This window comes from Melozone crissalis, unplaced genomic scaffold, assembly GCF_028551555.1.
Source record: "Melozone crissalis strain CALT ecotype California unplaced genomic scaffold, PUWL_Pcris_2 ptg000014l_1, whole genome shotgun sequence".
Taxonomy (NCBI): domain Eukaryota; kingdom Metazoa; phylum Chordata; class Aves; order Passeriformes; family Passerellidae; genus Melozone; species Melozone crissalis.
The window spans coordinates 174,470-199,313 of record NW_026535792.1 but is presented as its reverse complement, the minus strand read 5'-3'; the positions used below and the strand labels follow the sequence as shown (position 1 = coordinate 199,313).

Genomic DNA, 24,844 nt, shown 5'->3' with positions numbered 1-24,844 from the left:
ATTACATCAATCAGTGGCAAATATCTGTAAACCTGAGGAAAAATCAATGCACTGGATCAAACATCTTAAATTTCTGTATGTTTTGGACAGGTAACATTGCATCATATTTTAAAAAGACCAAAGGTTAAAATATTCTCAAAGGACAAACTATGAAAAAAATAGCTCCACGCTATAGGGCCCCTGTGCACTACAATGGACATTCTTTGAAACAGAGGGTGTCATTATCACTACCCATTGTACCTGTCATCCCACTATAACCAGTATAACACAAGTTGAAGAGTTTTGCATAGTCAAACTAAAAAAGGAGTCAGAAGTAAAGAGCCAAGTAAACAGGTAGGGATGCAGATGACTGCAAACCAAATGTGCAGTCCCCTTTTTAAGTTTAAAGATGCACCAGGTGAGCAAAGGATATTACCTTAAAGGTGCTGCTATGTAGGAGTGCTGAAGACAAAGCAGGAGGATGTATTTGCTATTACTGCTTCATATAAGCTAAGCTTCTTAGTGTTTAACATCATCCACTTCAGTGCAAGAACTGCCCCAGATGGGTAGCCCAGGGACAATTTCACCCCTTAGGCAGTTCTTGGGGTCTTTTCTAATGAACCCACAACACTGAGATGTGTCTGTCACTTCAGAGAGCAGCGCCAATGGTGCAGGAGGGAAGGGAGGGGATCCCATAGTGTGCTCCAGAACTGACCCACACTGCAAACTGCACTGCCATCAGCACATTTTTCAGAGCACTCCAGAAGGGCAGCTCCCATTGCACACTCAGGAAGGGCATATACCCCATTTCATACAATGACACACAACTCTACAAGCCTTTTCCTTTTCTACAGCCACTACAACAGTGATCAAATTTAGCCCCTAGCAGGATATTTGGAGTAGCATGATCTCTTTCTGCATTGATTTTTTAAAATATTGATATATTCTATTTCAAGCAGCAAAATTAGATTTTACTGTCTAATCAGGACATTTCCTGATATTAGTAATTGTTTCAAAATCCCTTCCTATTAACACTCACGCAAGTACAACTTAAAGTATGAACTAGCTGGATATCCTTAAATGCATTAAAACCTTTTTAATATATAAACAGACCAATTTGTTATCTTCCATCCATGATCTTATTTTACAAGGAAACAATATTTTTTCAACAATATGTCCTGCTCTTTTCTCTTTTGCTTCAAAATACTTCTTTATGTCACAAAAATTTTGCATCTTCCAGTTGCTATTGAGAATTTACATCAGAAACTTCAGAAATTAATGTCTGAAGGTAGGTGCATCTACTGTCTCTAGTTTCCCTCTCACTTTCCACTCTTAGTTACATGGTCACACCCCAGCAAACTGGAATGCACATTTTTATACATTGCAAGTGGATGTTTACAAAGCAAAAGTAATTTACAAGGTATGGTGGTTTTCACAAAGCACAGTTCTTGGCACATGTGTACTGTTTGACCAGCAAAACACTTCTCAAAACTGAAGAGATTCTTAAAGTAGCTGCTGCTTTTACCATGCACCTGTTATTTAAGTGGCCTAAGAAGCCTCCTGCACACATGTTCTCTGAGGCAGCCCCACTGCCTTCATATGATCAGATAGCAGCTGCAGATAATCTCTTCTTTTTAGCTTTTAAAGAAAACAACATTTAGCAATAAACCTAAAAATAGTCATCAGAAGCAAAAGGGAACTAGTAAGGGAAGCACTCACCTATCTTCAAGGCTCTTCCAGTTCCTAAAAAAAGGGCACTGAGCTTCTACCAGGAAGACCTAGAGCTATGATCAAGGTAATTTCCATTTCTTCAGTCCTCTAGGAGATCAGGAGATTGACCTGACAGTTATGGAACCTCACAGAGCAGGCACCAGGACCGCTGCTAACATGAGGCTCGGTGAGGTTCAACTCCAAATGAAATGTTAAAGACACTGTTATTCTCTGATCCAAGGATAGATTTATTTTACATATTGAATTAGAAAGAGACAGGGAGGGTTTCCCTAATTATGCTAAAAAGCCTCAAACCACTTTTTTCCATTCTGTCAAACTGACAACTATGGTTTGAAACAAAGATCCTGTCTTTAGGCTGTTCCCTGTCCTCCTGGCTCTGAAAAGGCCACACAGCTTCCTGTGATGTTAGGTGTAGTTCCTTTCTGACTAGGATATGGAATTAAACATGGAATTAAATTGTTAAAAATGTGAACACTTATTTAATGACTACACACCTTAGCCAGTATCACACTGACAGGAATATCCTGGATCATAAATAATAATAAGCTATAGACAGGGTCTTTCCCTAGTCCAGCATAAATATAAAAAGTCAGTTCTTGAAATGTTTTTCTGTTATTTTCAAACGCCATGGTCATATCTCCATGTTTTTCTCTACTATGATGTTTAAAACAGTTTTATATAAATGAAGGCTGTATGTTTTTATGACGTATGAGATATCAAGAACTACAGCTAAAGCATAAGTCTTGCAATGAGTCTAAAAGTCATGCTTCTCTAAACAAAAACTCCAAGCTGCCTACCATCTCAAGCTCAAAAACATTTGATTTTCTAAAAACCTATAGGCCAAAGGCTTTAATAAGAAAATATATTCTAATCAAGAATATACTATCTTCTGAGAACCTTGGGACAAAGAATAACCGTGGCCTGACCCAGACATAGCCCAGATATTATTTTGAGTAAAATATATTTATTTCCCCACACCTTTGTGTGAAATGCAGAGTTCTGCTGACCTCTCCATTAGTCTGCATCCCAGCTTTCAAGCTCTCACTGCACAAGGCAATCACAGCACATCCAAGAGCAGACAGCACACAGGACAGGAAAAACTGCCAAGAAGCACAAGGATTTGTTTGCATTTGGAAGATTTCTTTCCTTAGACTATCCAGTTACTGACTTCCACACGCTATCTGCTTTCAATCAAACAAATGAACCAATGACTTGTTCAAGTCTTTGGCAAATCACTCCCCAAATCCTCTTGGCTATCCTAATTTCTGCAATTTTTACAGTGATTTTTACAGCAATTTTTACTCTTTTCTACAGGCTGCACTGGGATGCATTTAAAGGATTCATTTTTGTTGAATACTGTATCTTTCTCTGCAACTGTTCAATGAGTCTTCCTATCTCCTTTCTTATTTACAGGTATACGTATCTTTTTAATCTGTATGTTAGCTTAAATTCTGACCAAAAAGGTGTTTCCCACTTTTGTTGTTTTCTTATTTTTAAATAACCATTTCTGAAATGCTGTGACAACCCTTTGATTGTCAATATAGTTCTATTTAAAGTAACCTTTAATCCCTAAAGTATTTTATTCTTTTAGGTAGCTTTGCAGGTACAGTTGCATACTATTATTATTATTATTATTATTATTATTATTATTATTATTGTCTATTACAATACAGTCACATATTTAGGCTTTTCTTCCTTAATTTGAGAATGATGTTTTCATCTTTCTGATGCTTCAGGGCCCAAGAAGTGTTTATTATCTGAGCTATTGAGAATTAACAGCCCTAATGTGGAATTTTAAAAGTTTAAAGGTGGGAATCTCAAGTCATCCAATCCATTTAGTTTTGTATAATTTTCTTCTTCAAGTAAGGTTTTACTGTTGTGGTAATAGCATCCCTAACGCAGGCCCAGAGAGACTGTGTGCACCTGCTACCAACCTCTTTTCCAATTCCTACTTTAAACAAATTCATGAACCCTGTGAGTTTTCAGTGGCAACATTCTGGTCCTTCTTGCCCCAGAAAATAAGGTTTTAAAAATGGTGATCCTAATTTAACTCAGCAACTGCAAACCTTTAGGGAAAACAACGGAAGATGACCTGTCTAGAACTCTCGGTGGAAAGGATAAGGAGGTTTATAAATCAAGGTGTAAAACTGGAGCAAACACAAGCAGTGCCAAAAGGCCAGGAGGATAGGAGCAGAGGGACTGAGGCGAGTCCCAGAGCAGTGTGCTCCTGCACAGCGCAGCTCCTCAGCACCCAGAGGGTGGCACAAGGGCGAGGGGACAGGGTCCAATCCCAGTGAGTGCTTAGTGACGCTGGGATAAACCCCAGTGCTTTCCTAATTACACTGAGCTCAAAGAAGAGACTCCTCCCAGGGCAATTCCCACAAGCAGCATACATCCATCGTGCCTTCTGCCAGCGCTGGGGTTGGCCGCACTTCTCAGCCTACATGAAGGCACCCCTGGGCACAACAAAGCTTCCCACACTGCCCGTCAGACACAGAGAGCAAAGGAGAAGGGACAAGCCAGGTCTGTCGCTGGAAGTAAGAAAGAAATGCAACCAAGGCAATGTGAGCCACATGAGCCAAATCCTAGTGCAAGGTTTCTCTTTGTGCAGAGGGTATTTTCTCCTTCCAGTCATGCTTAACTGCCTCAGATCCCATTCTTGCCCTGAACCAGACAGCAACCTGTTGGAAAAGGTACCAGCTGCCCCAAAAATGGATTCCTGGGAACCTGCTATTTTAACTCTGTCTTCAAGGCCTGCACAGGGGTGCAGAGGCTGCTAACACCCCTGTGGAGAGCAGTGGCATTCCAGAGGTGCCAATAACAGCAGGTGCCCTGCCTGTTGTTTGGGTAGCAAATGCTGCAATGCTCTACAGACAAGGTAGGACAGCTCTGACAAAAAAATCACAGCAGGATCTTAAGAGAGAGGCAACAGGCATCAGGCATCAGAATGTAGGTGCTGCAAATGGCAGGCAGGAGCTAAGGCTGGCAGAGAAACCAAAAGGAAGGCTGTGGAGAGGGCAGAGTGGAATTTAGGACTGGCAGTGGCACAAGTAAAATTGCCAAGACAACATACAGTTGGGAAGGTTGACAACACTCTGTATATAATTCCATGTTTACATGGCTGTGACGTTGACTAGACATGACTTGCCTAAAAAGAGGCATATTTTTTATTCACCCATACCACAGGTTCATAAAACCACCAGAGGTGCTTCATTTTTTTTGTATAACATTTAGAATTGGAAACCAAGATGTAGACATGCGGACATTTTTACGTAAGCAATACAAAACAGCTGTGACACATTTTGTGAGGCGGTAGAACCCATTACCTGTCAGGTTCAGGCAGTTTTAACAGGCATTGTTTGAAGACTTCTCTCAAAATGAATCCAGGTTTGAAGACAAGCTGAAAATTCTAGAAAAAACTAACAGTGACAGGATCTAGTTGCTACTAAATGCAAAGACACCACAGAAATAACCATATGCTGTTATTACAGAACAGATATTGCTCTTTCAGGCATATTTTAAATTTAAACAGATAAAATGTTAGTCCCTACAAACTAATGCTAGTAAATTATGTGCATGTTTAGGATGTAATGGTTTCTAGACACTTTCTGCTTGTAATCTGCTTAGTTAAGAAAAAGGAAAAATTTGAGAAATATGCAAATATTCTTCAGACATGGATCAAACAGGACATCCATTTCAGGCACTATTCCCTCCTGGGTTTATGCTCTCCTGTATGATAAGATCAGCACTGCAGCGCATGCTTTCCTGCAAAGATCTAGTTCAGATGAAACCAGAGAGGGAAAACAAATAGGGGGTAGGGATGTGGTGAGGGGAGGAAGGGAAATCAATGATCACTTTGAATTATTCATCCCCATGAAATAGGAATAAAAATGCAAGCAAATGCCATCTTTATAACAGTGATGCCAGGAGAATTTTCTTTATAGAAGTCTGTCTACTGCAGATTTTTCGACAGAATCATTAGTACTCACTAAAATTTCAGAGGCAAAGAAGTAGGATTAAGTCAAACTCAAATCATTCACTTACCTGAAGGCACATAACATTGTAAATAGTCACTGTCAATTTCCACATTAGCTACTGTCAAAGTGAAGGCAGACAAAATCCAGAATAGGCCTTAGTTTACAAAAATATGAAGGAAACACTGAGATCAGGTCATCTGAAAGAAATATGTGTCCTTGTCCTATTGTGTTGTTCAGAGATCTTTTTTTTCTTTTAACCATCAGAAATTTAGGTGTCATCCACCTTGACCATCCTAAAAAGTTCTGTAGATGAGGACCAACATCACTGGAGCAAACTCCACCATTTCAAATCAATTCAGAATGTATTCCACCAAAGCCATTTAAAAAAGGCCCGAGAAATCAAAACTGTTGAGTTATTTCCAAGCTACTACCATAAGCACAGCCCAGGCTCAACATTTCTTTTTTGAAATGTAACAAAGAAAAGGTAAATTTTAAAAGGCAATAAAAAACCAATCACACCTACCAAGACACAAAGTACTAAAGGAAAAAAACCCCAAAATATGCTTGTTTTATATTGTGTCCTGAAGGAAGGCCCAACCCTTTCCCAAAGATCTCATAATTATTTTCCTTTTCTATCAAATTCAAGGGTTAATCTTCCCTCAAGGTCCATTCAAACAGATCCTGACCCCTCGGATATCCTATATGACAGCACAGCAGGAGTGGCTCAGCTCAGTGCTCTCCCTCCTCTGTCCTCGAAGGATAACAAAGATTGGTCCAGGATAAACCCAGTTATTTTTTGCCTCCACATGTGTTTCAACAATTTGAATTCCGTGAACTGCCAGCAACATTTAGCCACAGCATCTGGTTTCAGAAGCAAGAGTAACAATTTAGTAAGGCAAGTTCTAACTTTAGAAATGCAACCAGTTAATTCACAATTGGGGTAATTTCAACTCTAGGAGTTTTGAGCTAAGAAACTCGCAAAATTGGAAAGTTAACTGTCTGTGGAGATAAAATGCAGAAAACACAAGAAAAACCTTTCCAAACTTACATTAATTTTAGCTCCCCCCTGCCCCTTCAGTCAGTAACAGTGCTCGGGCAGAACAGCACAAACAAAAGAAACTGGTGTTTGCTGGACCTGTGCTGAGCTGAAGCTCAAAACAGCTCACCAGGGCTTTGGTTTCTTATTTCCACAGCACAGCCTTTGGGGTGTCACAGTGAGAACCTCAAAATACTGGTAGGAACAAAGGAACAGTTTGAGATACAGCAGCAAACTGAGATGAAGGCTGACAACTCCCTGGCCTGCCAAGGCAGCACCAGTGTACTGGCATCAGATGCACGACATGAGGCCCATCTTCCATGTTCTCATGGGAAGCATCACTCCTATGAAGGAATCAATTTTTCACAGCTGCTCTGGTTCTGTTAGCTCCTCTGCTGAGTATTGAGGGGAAAATTCTGTTCAGCTTCTTAGAAGAAAAGAGAACTCTGAGGATGTGTAATGTCCAGAGGAGGTGTCAGCACAAAAGCAAAACCATGTAAGACCATATATAAAAACACTGCTTTTACCAACTTTAGCAGATGTTTTAATGCTATCTCATTTTAAAACTAAGCTCTGAAGGTCAAATAGAGCCAGAAACATTCAGTAAATATTTCTTTCCTGTAGTTGAAAGAAATTAAAATATATTTTAGAGACAATGAACTTTTAACAGTAACAATGGTGGGAGACTGCAGCATTCAGACCAAGCCTATGCAAAATATTTCTTGTACAAGATCTAAGATTGACTAAGAAGCTCTCAGCTTCCAGTATGAGCTCCACTACTCTGGCATTTAAATCCAAGGAGACTGGAAAACCCATCAGCAGTAAAGATTCAAATAGAATACTAAATTAATGTCAATCAGCATGGCTTTACAAAAAATATGACCTTCCTTCTTAATAGAAACCAAATAAGCTTGTCAAAATCTCAAAGGTTGTATTGATGTAGTGCAACTGTTATTTTACAAGTCATGTCATATAAGCCTACACTGTGACTTGTGCTGCTCACTGTAGCCTACCTGAAAAGGAGGAAAGCAGACTGGAGGCAAAGCTTATGGAGAGTACCAAGAATGGCTGCAGATGAACTGCCAGGGAAACTTCACAATGCCGAGTTTCATTTGCCCCTTTATTTATCAGTATGAATCACAGATATAGTTACACTAACTATTGCTAACCAAGCAAATTGGTCTTTTGCCTCCTGTCTAGAACAGCTTTTGCTTGAACACACAGAATTATCTTCCGTACTATCTAGAAGCTATAATTTGAATAAACAAGGCAGCTTTTTTTACTGTCATGCACTTGAGACTCACCACTGACGACCAACTAAGCATTGCAGTTGGAAAAAGCATATGGCACAAGCTGACACTCCAAGCCATTCCAAGTTCCATGAAGAAATTTAACCACTTGCACAAGTGAAAACATTGACCTAGGGGATATTAATGCAAAAGGAAGAGCTGTGCAGAAGTACATGTGGGGCTGCTCTTAGCATACAGGAGGGCACACTTCTGTTCATTTTTTCTCCCCATGTCACACTGTCCTTCCTTCCGACAATTTACTAGCTTCCAGAATCTCCAAATATACCCACACTTGATTTCTTGCTGTGCCTTCCATGCTGTGAGATTACCCCTACAGCAAGGGCCACGTTGTCTGTGGTACTCAGAGGACAGCCAGCAAGTCAGTGGGGAGGAAAAAACTCAAAAGCCCAACAACAAATCAACTTGCATAAGATGCATCCAGTCTCAATTTACTATTACGAGCTCTGCCATGAGCTTTTCTCTTCTGGATTGTTCTGCATTTGAGACTCACTTGTTCCTCATCATCTTTAAGCAGACTAAAATCTTGTCTGAGGGATAACTGTGCCATGTCCATTCCCAGAGAACACTGCAGTTACATTTTAATTTCAGCTGCAATCACTATGCATCGACATCCTACAAATACAGGTTGGAAATAGCTATTGTAACCAAGTGAGAAATTGCAAACAGGAAAGTCTTGGAATATTCAGGTAGACTGCTTTACTTAGTCATATTGTGTTACCAGTCTCCATATTTTGTTTCTTGCCAGTGGTGTCAAACATTTACTGGTTACTACAAATCTGTCAAGTGAGAAACTCAAACAACTGCTTTGGCTTTACAGTAACTGCTGTGCTGCAGCTGACTTCTCCCTAATCAGATTGCAAGCATCAGCCTTTAAGGGAATTATATTCTCCAATTAATGCACCTCTGAAAAAAATAGTTTTATCCTTCAGATATCCTACTCAGCAGACCAGTGTGAAGGTACAGGTTCCCCACACAAGTCAGACTGAGATCTTTCCAGCAGCATGGAATCAAAACAACATTAGCTGGGAGAGATTTCAGGAGAGCTCTAGGACAGCCATCTGCTCAGAGAAGCTAGCACCAAGCCACGAATGCTAGGAGCAAAATCAGTTGTGTACACTCTTCCCTTTGCCCACAGCAGGAACAAGAGGGTAAATAAAGTATAAAGCCAAACAGCAATAAAAGAGCTCTAGTTTTATGTATGTTCATCTGGAGAATAGTGATGAACAACACCTTCACAGGGCTGTTACAGGATACATAGCAATGAATTTGCAGCAAGCTGCAGCAAAAGTTTAAAAAATAAATTAAAATTATAAAGATTCTTTACCATCAAAATAGTCAGTTAAAAATAGCTGCTCAAGCAGAAACTGCAAAACTAAAAGAGCATTTAAAACTGCAGCTGTATTCCAAAGGGTATTAACTGATAGTACATAAGGAATGCAGACAAGACTGTTCACAGTTCACATTTTGAGTTTCTTCTAGATTGTATTATCAGTTGTGACCTGAAATTTCTCTTGTAGCAGTCTTTCCCACTTCCTCCCCACAAACCTTGCCATAACCATAGCTTACTGCTGTCGCTGAGAGAAACCTGTCTGCATTCCAGATCTACCACCATCAAGTAAATCCTGGGACTAGCATAACTCCTCAATTTAGCTTTTCAGCATTCAAGATACACGATCTCCTACACAATCTTCCTGTACAGACTGTCATTATTTTCCACAGTCCCATATAGCTGCTTAACACATTTTAAATTGTATCTATTATTCTCACACACATTCCTTTTGTCTCTGACAGATCATCTTGCTGCATTTCAAGATCTATGCTTATTGAATAAACATGGGTCCAGACAGGAAATGTGCAAATATCTAACTTGAGGCAAAGCTTCTTTCTAGACCCCCCTAATCCCAAAGCCTTTCTCTGTCTGGCTGTTCTGGCCTTAAGGGCTGCCAGGGAGATTTCTTAGAGAAATTGTGAGTGCCAGATGCTCACACTTGCCACAAACCAAGGAGCCCCTACAGTTGTACCTCTGGTCCTCAGGTCAATCCATGCCTACTAGGATCCCCAGACCAGAATCTCTCACATCTCTGCTGCTAAGTACCTGAGAGGCAGCTGCGCTTTTCCTTTCCCAGAAATGTACCAGAGGAAACAGACACTATGTGGTGCTAGCTGGAATGTATAGTCCCACAGGAAATTCTGTAGGTGTGTAAATAAAGCTTTAAAGAAGAGGGCAGCATGACTAACACCAGGTTAAGCTTCAAGCTTTCAGTTCAGGACCAAGTCTCTATACACAGTGCATATCAAAAAAAGCTTCTGTTTACCCATCCTTCTGTCAGTAACTTCTGCTTACCAAAGCCTGGCCCCTAATTCTGCGGCCAAGCCATTAAGGCTTTCTTAAACAGACTTCATAGACTTAGATTCCCCAAATATTTTTGCTTGGTGGACTAAATCACTCATCTACATGTTTGCTGATCTCTTTGAAGAACTACAAGACATTTGAAAAGCAGAACATCCCTTTGCAGAACCAATGGTGAGTCTTCCAAGATAGACACTAATCCTGCCTTATATTTTAGTTGCTGTTTTGCTCAGTAAGTCTGACAGTTGGTTAACAGACTTGCTGTTCCCCAGATCCACCACAGAAACCTCTTCATAGACTGCCAACACAGTCATCATCTTTTGCTCCTCAGGAACAAAGCTAGGGCACGTTCATCACCCCTTGCTCCTCGGGGACTACACCGGGGAAGTGAGTAGGAAACATTTTGCTAACATTAATCCAGATGTTTCAACTCTGACTTAGAAGAATTCTTGGGCAAATGTTATACTCATGGTAATTTATTAGTGCTCTAGTCTATTTATACTATAGGCCCTGTTACAGCGACTTCAAATTGAGACAGATCTGCTGAGTGTTTCAAATTATATGTTTCACACACTTGGTTTTTTTTAATCCCGTAAGTGTACACACATGCACACACCAACTTGCAAGGAGAGAGAAATTCCATCTCCATGTTAAAAAGTCACGGAGAAGGTAAGACCTCTCAGTCAGTAGCACATTTGGGAATAGTCCAGGTACTTTCCTTCACAGCTGTTCATTAGGAGAACAGTTTCCCCAGTGGAAAAAATTCAGAAGCTTTGACAAGAGTGTAAAACATACAGTGAACTATAAGATGGTCTTATATAAACCAGGTTTTGCAAGTGTCATCTGTGCTTCTTATAGTAACTTCACATATGTTACATAAAAGTATTATAAACAGAGTTTAAGCTTTTCACAAGCTAAGCATTTTTATAATGCTCTTATTCATTTTTCTCAGGAAAGGGAGCTTCAAAAAGACAAATCCAAAAGGTCATTTGGCTACTCTTACACACTACTTGCAACACCTTTTGTGCATATGAAAACATATTTTAAAACCTCAGAGGAAGGGGCTGATAATAAATAGCTTACGAAGTAAACTACTTTGTGCCATCTGAATAAGATACAGAAAGATAGATAGATAGATAGATAGATAGATAGATAGATAGATAGATTCTAACTTCTAACTAGTTTAATAGGCATTAAAGCTGCACACTTTTCTATTCAACTCTATTCTCAGTAGTAAGGTCTGTAATTTTAAGGTAAATTAATTGCATCCAACACACTGTTAAGATTGTTTATCTTTCGCATTCAGCCCCGCAGAATCCTGGGCAAACAAATTGCTAATTGAATCACAATCAGTTTTATTCTTTGTTGTTGTTTTTGTTTTTTTTTTCCCAGACTCAAAACAAGAGTTAGAAGTTAATGCATATAAACCAAAAAGCTGACCTTTGACTTCAGAAGAAAACTGAGCCAGATGTCGATTTACAAAGAGCTGCAGTTGATGATTCAGATCACAGTACAGAGGATTAATGTTCCAGGAACGAATTCCTGTTTAAAAAAAAAAAAAAGGAAAAAGTAAGCTGTCATTGTCATTACATCTACTCCAGAAACACAAGTGGAGAAAGAAAGGTGAGCAGGACACACAAAGACCAGGGATGCTCTACTGGAATGAGCATCCTTAGGATGGAAAAGGTCTTCAGAAGCAGAGGACCATAAGATACTTACCTTGCATAAGACATTTCTTCCTGAAGAAATGAAGTGTTCCATGAAGGACATGCAGTGAGCAAGTCTCCATTCAACTTGGACTTCATGCAAGGGAAACCAACAAGAGATGAGGCCGAATGAATTACACTACCGCTTAACCAAACAAATACATGATGTTAGTTTTACATCTGCACTCTCCAGCTCTGGTCACCGGCAGAGATGGGCTGCTGCATCGTTCTGCTACTGAAAAGCCCAGAGACATCAGCTCCTTTGCCCTTACAGCCTGTGCATCCTCCAAGCCACAAAAGCCTCCCACTCCTCCAGCTCGCACTGCCCAATCACTCCTTCAAAGACCCTGATCCCACTGAGACCATTTGAGTCTGTTCTTTAATCTTTATAACCTCTGCCAGCTAGATGCCTTCATATCACAGCAGGAAGATGCTTCTGCTCCCACAGCAAGTGGCACCAAGCCACACTGGGGAAGTCACCTTCAGACCTCAGTGTGAGCAGCTGCACATTCTGGAGGACACCAAACACTACAGACCACAGATTTTCACACCCCAGAAGGGAGCAACCTTTCCTGGATGGTGTGACTCTTCTACACTGTGCCACAATGAACAAAAGCAGGATATCACTACGAATCCCTACTCCAGCATCTGGTGCTGATGCCTGCTGATGTTCAGACGTTGAAGGCCAATGCCACAGACTTCTAAGGTTAACTGAAACAAGAATTTCAGCTCCAGTATTTATTTATGCAGTCCTCACTAAGAGTTCTTTCACCATCTCTCTTGCATAAAATACAAAGTTTTATTGCCTCTATTATCTACTTTCTTTCAAAGTAACCACGTTAATTTTCCATGGAGATATCATTCCCATTTACTGCAGTTCTAGCTCTCCATGTTGTGCAACAGCTTTTGCTGGCCACTGGTGGGAGAGGATCCTCAAGGATACACACTCCAGCTTTCTACACATACCAAGACACGGTAGGCATTGCATCACACAGGTCAGCAGTCTCAAGGCCTGTAGAATCTACAGCAGCTAAAAAAACTTTGAGCTTAGTTTCTTTTTCTGGTGACAGCTGACGCGGCAGAGTAACAAAGCTTATTTATTATGCTTATTTACCGACAGTATTCACTTCAGACTGCACAAAAACCTCCTCATTAAATCATCTGACCTTCAGGGAAAAAAAAAAAAAGCCAGAAAACCAAACAACTTTCCAGCACTGACCCTTTCAATTTGGACATGGGATACAAATAAACAAAACACATAGAGCAAGAAGATGGACAAAGTGTTTTCCTATCCTACACTCCAAGAGAGCATAATTGTTTAACCAAATGTCCAGTGTAAGAGAAACTTAATGCAGTACTCATGAGCATTCTGGCCCGGACAGGAACAAGGTGGCACTCCGCAGGGCAAATCCTGCTGACTAGCTGCTGTGTCATGGTCATTGTGTCCTACTGCAGCAGTAAGTGCTATTTGAGGCACTGCTACATCCTCTAGATTGCAGAAGGAAGAGGTGCTCTTTCAGAGCACGAAAGGGAAGAGTGGAATTATCTCACTTGTTCTCATACTTGCAACAATTTATTCAACATTTTCTTTCCTACAGGTAGTCTGAATTTACCTATAATCTCTATAAATTTGTCACAATTTCACTTTATCACTCCATGGCACATGAGCCTTGCTGATTAGAATCCTCTACCATGAGAGTGCAGACTATATCACAATAAGGGTAAATATTCCAGGTCTTTGCAAATGCAAAGCCCAGATAAGGGACCATGTGACTCATCAGTTTTCAATCTCATTCTTTATGCCCTTGTGAATGTTTTATTTCCTGCTGAGGTAATTTGCTTAAAAGATTTGGCCTTTCTCCCCAATACCAGATCTAGTCTTCTGGATATTGTTTCAAAATTGGACAAAAGTAACACAGTAACAGAAAAATAAAACTAGTATTTATTAGACAGTATTTTGGGAAAAATGTTGTTCAGATACCCCACAGATTCACAATGTCACAGCCTACAAAGCTCTACACCTGGAAACGAGCAGGTTCCTATAATGCCCTGTAGAACTGAAAAAAAACATCTTTGTTTGTGGCTTTTTTTGGTTGGGTTTTTGTTGATTTTGTTCTTTGCTTGTTTTTTGTGGTTTTTTTTTTTTTGCTTTGTTTTTTTGTTTTTTTTTGTTTTTGTTGTTGTTTTTTTTTTTTTTTTTTTTTTTTTTATGCAGACAGGGTGCCATGGCAAACAGAACAGACACAAAACAAACCCTGGCTTTTTCATCCATTTTATATGCACTGCTCAGCAGCCTGGTCTACCTTCACATGAGCCCTCTACAGCAGCTAACACTTCGGTAGGAATCATCATTTCCACGTTGCTTGAACTCCCTCAATCAAGAGTCCAGCTCTCTACAACATCATAATATGCTGACTATTGACAGGTCTCAAGATTGCTGTCATTTTAACTATTCTCATTTTTCATATCTTTCAATTTGCAAATATTGGTCCATTTTAACTAGAGGTCATTCTCCCATTTCACAGTGGGGAAAGCTCTAACTTGCTGGAGGTGCTATTCCATGTAAGAGGAAAGACTGAAATCCAGGTTTCCAGCTCTGAGTGATTCACTTCTACTGCCAGTAACTTACTAATAGCGCTGAAATGGCTCCCTCCGATGCAAATGAAGGAAGTGCTTACATTTGGCAGAATTTCAGCAGGTTTCTAGTCAGACAAGGCCAACTGCAGAACTTATTTCTACTGTGGCAGTTACAATTTATGTGTCAAACAGCAGGTTTTTCCTCTGCAATGGGAATTCTCTGGCATGTGACTGCAGAATTAGAGTGAAATCCTTTAGTTCCCAGTCTGATCTGTCACCATTTCAAAGATTCAGACAACGGATAAGGATGTAGGTTGGCACACCAGTTCAGTGAAGTGCCAAGTGAAGATGACCATCCTGCTGGGCAGGAAGCAAGAAGGGCCCCTTCAAAGAAGGTCTTTCAGAGGCCAGATGGTCATAATCAGATCTACCGCTCCTGAAGCCATCCCTTGAAAAAGGGAATGAAATATTCCTCATGAACAAAGGGGCCTGCCAACAGAGATAGCTGGAAAAGTGAATCAGGAAGTGAAGAAATTGGACAATATTTGACATTTTTACAGCCACCCTTTTCTTAAATTGCACTATCCATCTGTTCTGCAGTAATGCTGATGCTTGGGAAGAAAACAGTCACAGAATTGTCTCTGAATAACACAGTTTGTCCAATAGTTATGACTGTTATTTCAAACTAAAGTGCCTTGGAATTGGGGAGCTGAGGGGAAGAGTGAAGGTGAGTCAGAAAGCTGTTACTTTATTTCTCAAAGGTGTACTAGCTGCTTATTAGAACAAAGGTTCCCTTAAGGTCCTGATGTGGTTGATCAGCTCTCCTTTGTCTTTTGGTCAGAAACTATCAGAAACTGCCCCAAGGGAAGAACCGTCATTCAGCACGTTCTTCCCCCTTACTTCTAAACAACACTGTGTCTAATATACAAAGACTAATTCATTGCCAAGACCTCTGGATTTTACTAAAGTATTGATAACAGAGGAGAAAAATGTTATGGCAGACCTGTCCTGAATTGTGTAATTCCTGAAGCAGTTCACTGTGTGTCACCCTGGTCCATGCAGCTGCTCTATAGACAGGGAGAGGCCATACCACAAGGGACCCTGTCCACAGCCGTCCCTGGGACCACAGTGAACACTGCAGCAAGACAATTCCTCCAACAAGACAGAATTTTGGGGTAAGATGGAAATAAGATGCAATCTTCCAAAGCACTAATAAAATAAAGACTGAGGGGAAGAGAACCATGAAATGTCTTTAAGCTTTAAGACGTTCGAAAACTGCGTTAGTTACAAGTCGCTAATGCATATAAAGCAATGATCAGGGGAGAAAAAGAACGGAATGCCGCCTGACGCCGCAGAGACCGGCCCCGCAGTGCGCCGGGGATGCGAGCCCCGCCCGGCCTCGCCCTCCGCCCGGGCCGCTCACACAGCTCCAGCCTCGGCCCCGCCCGCGGTCCCGACAGCGCCGCGACCCTCCCCGCAGCCACCGCCCGCGGGCCTGCGCCGCCGTCCCTCCGGGAGGAGTCGGATGAAGCCCTGCGGCCAGACGGCAGTGCCGCAGGGCGGGGAGGGCACCGGCAGCTCCGCCTCGTCCCGGGCGGCGGCAGAGGACGACGCGGCAGGCGCGCAGTTGCGCGGACCTGGGGGCAGGGATGGCGTCCGCCCGGCCCCGGCCCCGGCCCCGGCCCCGGCCCCGGCCCGGCCCCGCCGCAGCCGCAGCGCTCGCAGTGCTCACCGCGCTCCAGCGCGCCGCGCAGCGCGCCCCGCTCCGGCTCCGTGCCGATCTCCCCGATCACGGCCAGCAGCGCGTGCCGCCCACCGCCCGGCGGCGGCGCCGCCGTGACCATGGCGACCGGCCCCGCCGCCGTCTCCATGGCAACGCCGCGGCCGCTGCTGCAGCGCGCGGTCACTGGCGCGCGGCTCTTAAAGCGCCCCGAATCCCCCGCTGATTGGCCGAGCTGGCACGTGGTCCTGCACTACTGCGGGAGGGGGCATGGCCTGCCCCTCCGGGCCCCGCCTCAGCTCGCGCCCCGCCCCGCCCTGGGGCTGTCCCCTTCGGCCCCGCTCGGCCCCGCTCGGCCCCGCTCGGCCCCGGCTGCCCCGGCTGCCCCGGCTGCGGGAGCCTGCTGCTGCCGCTGTCCCGGCTGCTGCCGCTGTCCCGGCTGCTGCCGCTGTCTCGACCCGGACCTGCTGCACCCGCACTGCCTGCCCAAGGCAGGTCGTGCCGGCGCGGCGATTGCCGGTGAGCTCTCGCCGGCGCTACGGCGCGGGCTCTTAGTTCCTTCCGTCACGATGGACAGAGCGGTACAGCGACCGGCTCGGATGCTCAAAACCGTGAGCGGGGCTCAGACCTTTGAAAGAACAAATCAAGGGCGAAGGGGTGTTGGCTTGTAGTTTAGTTTAGAATTTAGTCACTTAAATACAGAAATCCACGGAGATTTTTAAATGCTTGGTGTTGAGTTGTTCCAATACTTGCAATAAAGCCATAGAAGACAGCAGTTCTAAAGACTAAAGGCTTGGTATTATCATTCACCTTCCTTATCTCTTCTCCATTGCTTGGCCATGAGCAGGTCCCTTCCTGGTGGTTCTTCCTTCTAAGAAGAACCTGTTCAATTAAAAGCAAGTGTATCTCCAAGGATAAATAATGGGATTTCCCAGATTCCAGACCCATGAGCTACAAGAACAATCTGAGCTTTGCTAGCTGCCAGTGCAAAGCTGACGTGAGCTGTCCATGACTGTACTGGCAGGCCATGGTGTATGCAGGAGTTCTCGCTATCTGGGGTGGCCAGAGAGGCCATATCTTTGGGCACAAGTCCTTGTTGCTCACAGGTCTGGCCAGCCACTGCTGAAAAGAAGTTCAATGCAGATGGCCTTAAGCTGAGACATAAGAGATCTGGATTAGATATTAGAAAAAGTGTTTCCACTGTCAGAGTGGCCAGGCATGGGAACAGGTTGCCCAGGGAAGTGGTGGAGTAACCACCCTGGTGGTGTTCAAGAGGTATCTGGATCTGTATCTGCACGATGTGGTTTAGGGGTTACAGTGGTAGTGCTGGGTGGATGGTTGGACTGGGTGATCTTGAAGGTCTCTTCTAACCCTGGTGATCCTCTCGTGTTATGTGCAAAAACTGAGCAACCCCAATGTATGAGACTTCTACAGGCTGAAGGGAGAGCCACCAAAAAGTAGTTTCAGGTAGAAAAATTCGTATCTTTCCTGACAAAAAAGGAAGAACCACCCTGTGTTGATGTCCTTGTCTAGAAAAGCGACCCAGCGATTATTAAATGACACAAGTCAGCAATAATATGCAGTGTTTCCTAAACCAGTGTCAGGTTCTGCCCTGCAGTGCACAGGATTTCCACAGGTGAGCTATAGTTTATAAAATTGATGGGCAGAGAAGTCAGCATCCTGCTCTCTTTCATTCTTTTGTGCCCACCAAGACTGCAGTTGAAACCTCATAAGGTTCAGAAAGTTGGCCCTTTGGCAATCATATATGAACCTATAGTGTCACAGGACTCTGACAAAAGATAGTCAGGAAAAGAAACCAACCACAGAAAGGGAGACAAATATAAAACAATTATGTCTGCAGGCTACAGATGATGTTACTAGCTTATGGAGTTTTCTCAAATTAAAATCTTAAATCAAAAGGTTTTAGATAAATTAGGAGATGATGCAATAGGTCTTTTTCACATTAAACTATGGTGACACCACAGATTATGAATTTTATGAACTAAACCTTATAAAGAGGGAGAATTACTTTATCACAAGGGTTTCATTCATTTCTGTGTGTTGTAACCTGCATGGCAGCAATAATTTAGTTTTAGAGGACTGCACTGAACAGGTAAATAAGTGAATAAAATAGTAAACCTGAAAATAAATTCTAGTGCTAGTACATTGAATTCTATCATGAAAGTAGGATTGTAGATCATGGAGGGAAAACATGACAACAACACATGAAGGTGAAAAATATTCAGATATTTTCATACCAGCTGATAGAAGTACCTTCTGTTTTCTGGTGATTCAGTCTTAGTACTTGCTGCTTGTTTTTGACATGGTAGCTTTCCAGAGCTGCAGCTTTTCACTGCAGTGCAGAGATGCTCTTCCAGCTGGCCTTCTGCCAAGGAGAAATGAAACAGGAGACATGCAAACTGGAGTGGAAGCTTAGAAAGAATATCCAAACAGAGACTATTTGGGGAAGACTTTACAATTAAAACACTAATTCTGCAAATGTGATCCATTTGCATTCTTCTACTGTACCATCAATTAATAGAATGATGGTATTTCTGTTGCTTTCTAATGTGAATCAGAGATATCTGTGGTCATGGTAGAATTGCAGTAGAAAAGGCTTGTGTCCTAAGTGTGTGTGCACTGCATGAGACAGTGAAATTGGGTATTTCCAATTTACTGAGTTCCTCCTTTCCCCTGTAAATTCACACTCCAGAACCATATAATAGAACTGTATAGAAATTATGGTGTAACCTTCTGCTTTCATGCACTGCAGCAGTAGCTGGCACCGCCATGAAAATCAAAAGCTGACTGTGCTGAATGCAGATATTAGAGGTCCTGACAAACACCACAGAAGGAGAGTGGCAAAAGCAGACTAAAGGATTACTTCAAACAGAAGGACAACGAGTCACAGGTAAATGACCTTTATAAAAGGAGATTTAGAAAGTAGGATCAAAATAGTGCAAAAAGGATTTTCATAATACTGTGAGAAGAACAATCTACACTATTTCAATTCCTCAGTCCTTCAGCCTGGAAGGATTACTTCCTGTGCTTGCCAGCTAAAAATTTCCAAGTGAATAAAAATACTTCAGGGAATCAGAGACCTGTGACAGTACCCAAGTGAGGATAATGCCTTTAACGGTGGTGAAATATAGTATCATTTTGGCTGTGACATTTCTAAGAAGCAGAGAAAAATTGAGTGACTACCTAAAGAGACTTTGTTCAGGTCTTGATCTCTCCTGTGGTGAACACAGCCATCCCTACATGGAGCACAAGAAACCAGCATTGATAATGCTTTTATATACAGATGGAGTCTTATGGTTGTTTATACTGACACTTCCAGAATGTGTTGTAAGATGGAGAAACAGAGGGCTAAGCCTTTCAGTTTGACCAAACCACATTTTTGCTTCTGTTTAATCCCATGGGTAATCAGAGTACTACTCCTATCCTCCCATTTTTGTCTTACAGAAAGTGTGGCAAGATACTATCTCCTGTGCAATTTGGAACAAAGCTCTGATCAAGGCCAGGATATAAGGGCCGATGAAATTATCAAGTATAGTCTTCGCATCAAGTGACTCAGCTTTGGAATTAAAAGACATGTTTATCAGGCATTGAAAGGTACTAATTTGTACTTTTATGGCAGTCCTTCTTTGATGCCAAGGTGATTTTTAATCAATTAAATATTGAATACAAAGTGGCGAGAATCTGTACCTCTTTGTTTCATCTTTCCACATAACTAAAGTCAAAATAATACAGCTGAAATGGTCAGGCAAAGTACAAGTCTAAAAAATCGAATATTACTGACATTTTTTGCAGACTAAACTGTCCATGTAAGTTGCCTGCAGCCTTACTGAACACTGCAAAGAAATGATGATGCCACACTTTCCACCATAATTGTGCATGTTTTCACAACTTCTCCTGCTCAGTTAAGTCAAGCACTCATTTCAACATTTCTCCAGAAGAAAGTGCAGACAAACTGCACGATCCCAGCTTGTAATGAAATAACTTAATTGCAGTATTTCGTGGTGCATTTTGTGCAATTGACTAGGTTGCTAGTGTTCAGAGAAAGTGATGTGCATGTAAATAAAGCGAACGCTTGCGAAGTTAATTTGGTCTGACAACCGCAGCCCCGTCTGGCATGATGGAATATCTGAGCGTTCTCTTGTGGCATTTATGTGGTGAACGCTTTCGTGTGGGCAGCCTTCGACAGATTAAGGACACGCATACCTTGCGTTACCGGTAAGAGCCGTTGCCGGAGGGGGCAGGACCACGCCCAGGGCGGCACAGGGGCGGTGCCCGGGGCGGAGCGGGGCAGTGCCCGGGGCGGTACAGGGGCGGTGCCCGGGGCGGTACAGGGGCGGTGCCCGGGGCGGTACAGGGGCGGTGCCCGGGGCGGTGCGGGGCGGTACAGGAGCGGTGGGTGGTGCCCGTGGCGGTACAGGGGCGGAGCGGAGGGCGGGGCGGGGCGGTGCCGGGGCGGAGCGGAGGGCGGTGCCCGGGGCAGAGCGGAGGGCGATGCCGGGGCGGTGCGGTGCGGGGCGGAGCGGAGGGCGGTGCCCGGGGCGGTGCGGTGCGGGGCGGTGCCGGGGCGGAGCGGAGGGCGGTGCCCGGGGCAGAGCGGAGGGCGATGCCGGGGCGGTGCGGTGCGGGGCGGAGCGGAGGGCAGTGCCAGGGCGGAGCGGAGGGCGGTGCCCGGGGCGGTGCGGTGCAGGGGCGGAGCGGAGGGCGGTGCCGGGGCGGAGCGGAGGGCGGTGCCCGGGGCGGGGCGGAGGGCGGGGCGGGGCGGAAGGCGGTGCCCGGGGCGGAGCGGTACAGGGGCGGGAGGCGGGCCGCGGGCCGGTCCCGCCCGCGGCGCCCTCCCGATGTCAGCGGTGCAGCGTCAGTCTTGTTCGTCGGCCCGCAGCAGCTAAAGGGAGCGGCCCGGGTCTGGCTGCCGCCGTGTTCATCACCCGAGTTCTGTTGCTCCGCGGAGTGCCGTAGGGAGAGCGAGCAGCCCTACGGCGGGGCCCGGGAGCGCTGGGGCCCCGCAGGCCCCGTCTGGGCAGCCCCGGCCGCGGCGCTCGGGGCGCCCCGGCGGAGCGGGACGGGACGGGACGCTCCGAGGAGCTCCGCGCAGCTCCGCGCAGTCCGGGAGCGACTGTGGAAGGCGGCGGTCGCTTCAGCTCCCCTCGGGGACGTGGGTGTCCTGCCGGCGGCTCGTGCTGGCTCGGCGGGCCGGACTCATGGCCCACGAGAGCGGTCAATGCCAGGCACTGTTTGTTCCCAAAGTCATGGCGCAGAGAACAGTGCGTACGGAAATTGGCCGGGTAGCTTTCAAATGCGTCTGCATCACAATAATTGCAATACACAGCACAAAACATAAAGCTAGTTTTGCAAATACAAGTAGCATCCTTAGTCTTTTAGCAAGCTTAGCTATCTTGCTGAGTATCTTCGTTTGTTGTAACTAATTCTCATTTGAAATCAGGATCTGGAATTTGGTCCTTTTTCTAGGAACACTGTCCAGTTTTGAAGATGAGGCTTGGGACTGCATTGGGACATGGAGAACCAGATTCGAAGTGCAAGAAATGAGAATGAGGAGTACCAGTCCTGCTTATTGGCTCCCATAGTTAGTGGTTTGCATTGGAAAGGAGCTTTTGGATGAAAATCAGTTACAGCCTCAGCGTGCTATTGCAAATTCTGTAAGATACAAGAAATTTGGAAAAATCCTCCAAATATGAAAAATCAGACAGTCACCATACTTTCATTCATTGGAACTCTGATGTTGGACATGTTTTGTTTGAAGCAAAAGGAAGCAAAGATTCATTTTGCTCTTTTATTCTTTCTTAGACAAAGGTAGTCATGCCCTGTTCCTAGTTTATAATTAGACTCAGATAAAAGGCTATCTGCTGAGGAAAAATACTTAAATGAAGACATGTATATTATAAACAAAGCAGAGCATTTATTTTCATAGCATAATAAAGCTGGGAAAAGTGGGATTACAAATTTGACACAAATAATGGCCAGTCAGCTTTAAAACACACACAGATTTGGCATTTACAAATTTGTCCATCTGGATTGAGTTTTCAATTTTGTCCTATTCTGGTTCATATAAAAGTACTGAATTGCAAAAAAACGACTGGAAGGAGATTCTGGAGATAATGTAGTTCAACTTCCCATTTCAGACCAAGATCAACTATACCCATTTGTTTTACTTAAAAAAAATCCCAACTTAAATGTTAGAAATGGCATAAATTTTAGAACTTCTTTAGGCTTACTTTTCAAATATTTTTGCTTATTTCTGTTTAGTCTTTAATTTACACCTAATTGCAGTTCATGAAAGCAAATTCAGTTGTATTCTAAACTGTGAATATTAAGAAACAAATTATTTGCAATCAACTTTTTTTCTATCTGGAGAATATTATGATAGCCAGCTCTTTTGCCGTCTTCTCACTAGATGCAGGGCTTAGCTTAGGCCATGCCAGTGGAGAGTAAAAGAATTACTTCATGCATCTAAGGTCTGCATACGACACACAAGTATAATGCTGTTTGCTCCTTTTTTTTTTTTTTTTGGGGCAGCAGAATGACACTGACTCGCTTTGTGAGGCACTACAGTCCCCATTGCTTTATTTTGCAGAAAAACCATACAGCCCAGCAGCCCCCTCCTGAATTTGTGCAGTTATTTAATTTTATATAAAATTGTTCTTACCTGCATTGTACTTTGTCCATTTTCCAGACCATTTTAAAAAAACTTCCTTCTAATACTTCTAGAACCTCTCAATTTCAGATTGCTTGTGGATTAATAAGTGTACTTATTTTGTGACCAAAGTGATTAAAGAAAAAAGTGACTAGGAACAGCACGCTAATGTTTGAACCTTCACTTAAATGTACTTGTTTTGAACTGAGGATTATTACTTTCTGAGGATGAATACCAAACAAGTTTTTTCCTTACCTTATTGAAACTTCCACCTCTATGCTTCCCTAGTTTGCCTATGAGAGTCCCATATGGATACAACTTACTATAGTAAAGTTGTTACTCTGCCGCTTATGTCCCGTTGTTCTGACACAAGGTATCAGATCAACTGCAGGCACCTTGTCTTTTGTTGGGGAAGATGAAACAGGAAAGCCTTACAAATATTATTGCTTGGCAAAAGATTTTGAGAATATAGAAAATATAAGCGAGATTGAAATGAAAGCAAGTTTTGAGATCCCTTAGTTACTGAACAAGAAAACCTGGCTGAAGGTAATCCTCTTTTGATGAAGCAACACTCTCTGCCTGCAGGCAGGTCTAAGGGTCTGAGCAGACTCAGCCAGCTTGGCAGAAGGGGTCTAAAGAGGAGTTTTTAGGGTTTAAAATGTAGCACAGTATGGTAATGTAGTGATTCTTATAAGTTGTATGGAAATGCTATAGATTTGTATCTTGTACTAGATTGGTTAGTGAGAATTACAATATTTAACACAGAAGATGATTTATTGTATTGTAACGGGAACTTACTTTTCTATGCTCTATGCTCTTAGCTCTTACTCTTGCTTCCTGTTTCTTAGCTCTTGCCTTTTACTCTCTTACCTTCTTTGAGTCTCTTACGCTTTCCTCTTCTTTTCTCTGGGGCCTGCTCCGAGCTGTGGCTGCGGCTCCCAGCGGGGCCCTGCACCCAGGCCCTGTGGAATAAACCCCAAATCCCAGCAGGGCCCTGCACCCAGGCCCTTTGCAATAAACCCCAAATCCCAGCAGGGCCCTGCACCCAGGCCCTTTGCAATAAACTGCAAGTTCCAGACCTGGCTGCAGAGATGTCTGGTCTCCGTCCATCCCGACCGTGCCACCCCCATCAATCCCACAGTCTTTAGCGATCTGTGTAGGCTGGTAACTCATCTCCTTGTCTTCCAGATACAAAGCTAATTTGTCTGAGGATTTGTTATCAAAATTTTCAAGAATTTGAAAGGAATTGTTTATTAGGCACTGTTTATTAGGCAAGAAGGTGAATGCTGGAAAGACAACAATACAGTCATAATTATGCGCAAGGCTTCTTCGATAACCGTTTAGTCATATAAACACAAGGAAATGAATAGGATTTCACTCTCCCGTGATATTCAAGAAAGGACATACCCGATGGTGGCTGTTCGGGCAACGCGATGCTCGGTCCATGCGGGAGCCCGAGCACGGGGCTGCTTTGTACCTGAGAAGAAAGGGGATCGTGAGGGCACCGTGCGGGCACTACCCGGCCCGAACCCGGCACCCGGTCCGGACCTCCGCCGCCCCCGCCCGCCATGCGCGAGAGGTCGATGCGTTCGCCCTGGAGCGAGCTCCGCGGGCGGAAGGCGCGAAGCTCTTTGTGTCCCTGAGGCCTGGCGGCGAGGCCGGGCGGGCGGCGGCGCCCCGGGGCGCTCTCGGAGCCCTCCCGCCGGCCCGCCCCCCGCACCGTCCCCCCGGTAACGGCGGGGCGGAAGGGTCGCGCGCGCCAATCGGCGCGCGGCAAGATGGCGGCCG

General features: G+C 43.8%; 1 protein-coding gene across 1 annotated transcript in view; it reads right to left on the bottom strand.

Annotated features, from left to right (window-relative positions):
• The window catches only part of MAP1A (microtubule associated protein 1A), a 45,453-nt gene extending 28,916 nt beyond the window's left edge, over window positions 1-16,537 (bottom strand). Inside the window, exons 1-2 of the mRNA XM_054273055.1 lie at window positions 16,399-16,537; window positions 11,824-11,925 (exon numbers count right to left, since the gene is read on the bottom strand). Coding sequence (XP_054129030.1) covers window positions 11,824-11,925; window positions 16,399-16,537 — 241 coding nt within the window. The remainder of the gene's footprint in view (window positions 1-11,823; window positions 11,926-16,398) is intronic.
• Between the last annotated feature and the right edge of the window lie 8,307 nt (window positions 16,538-24,844).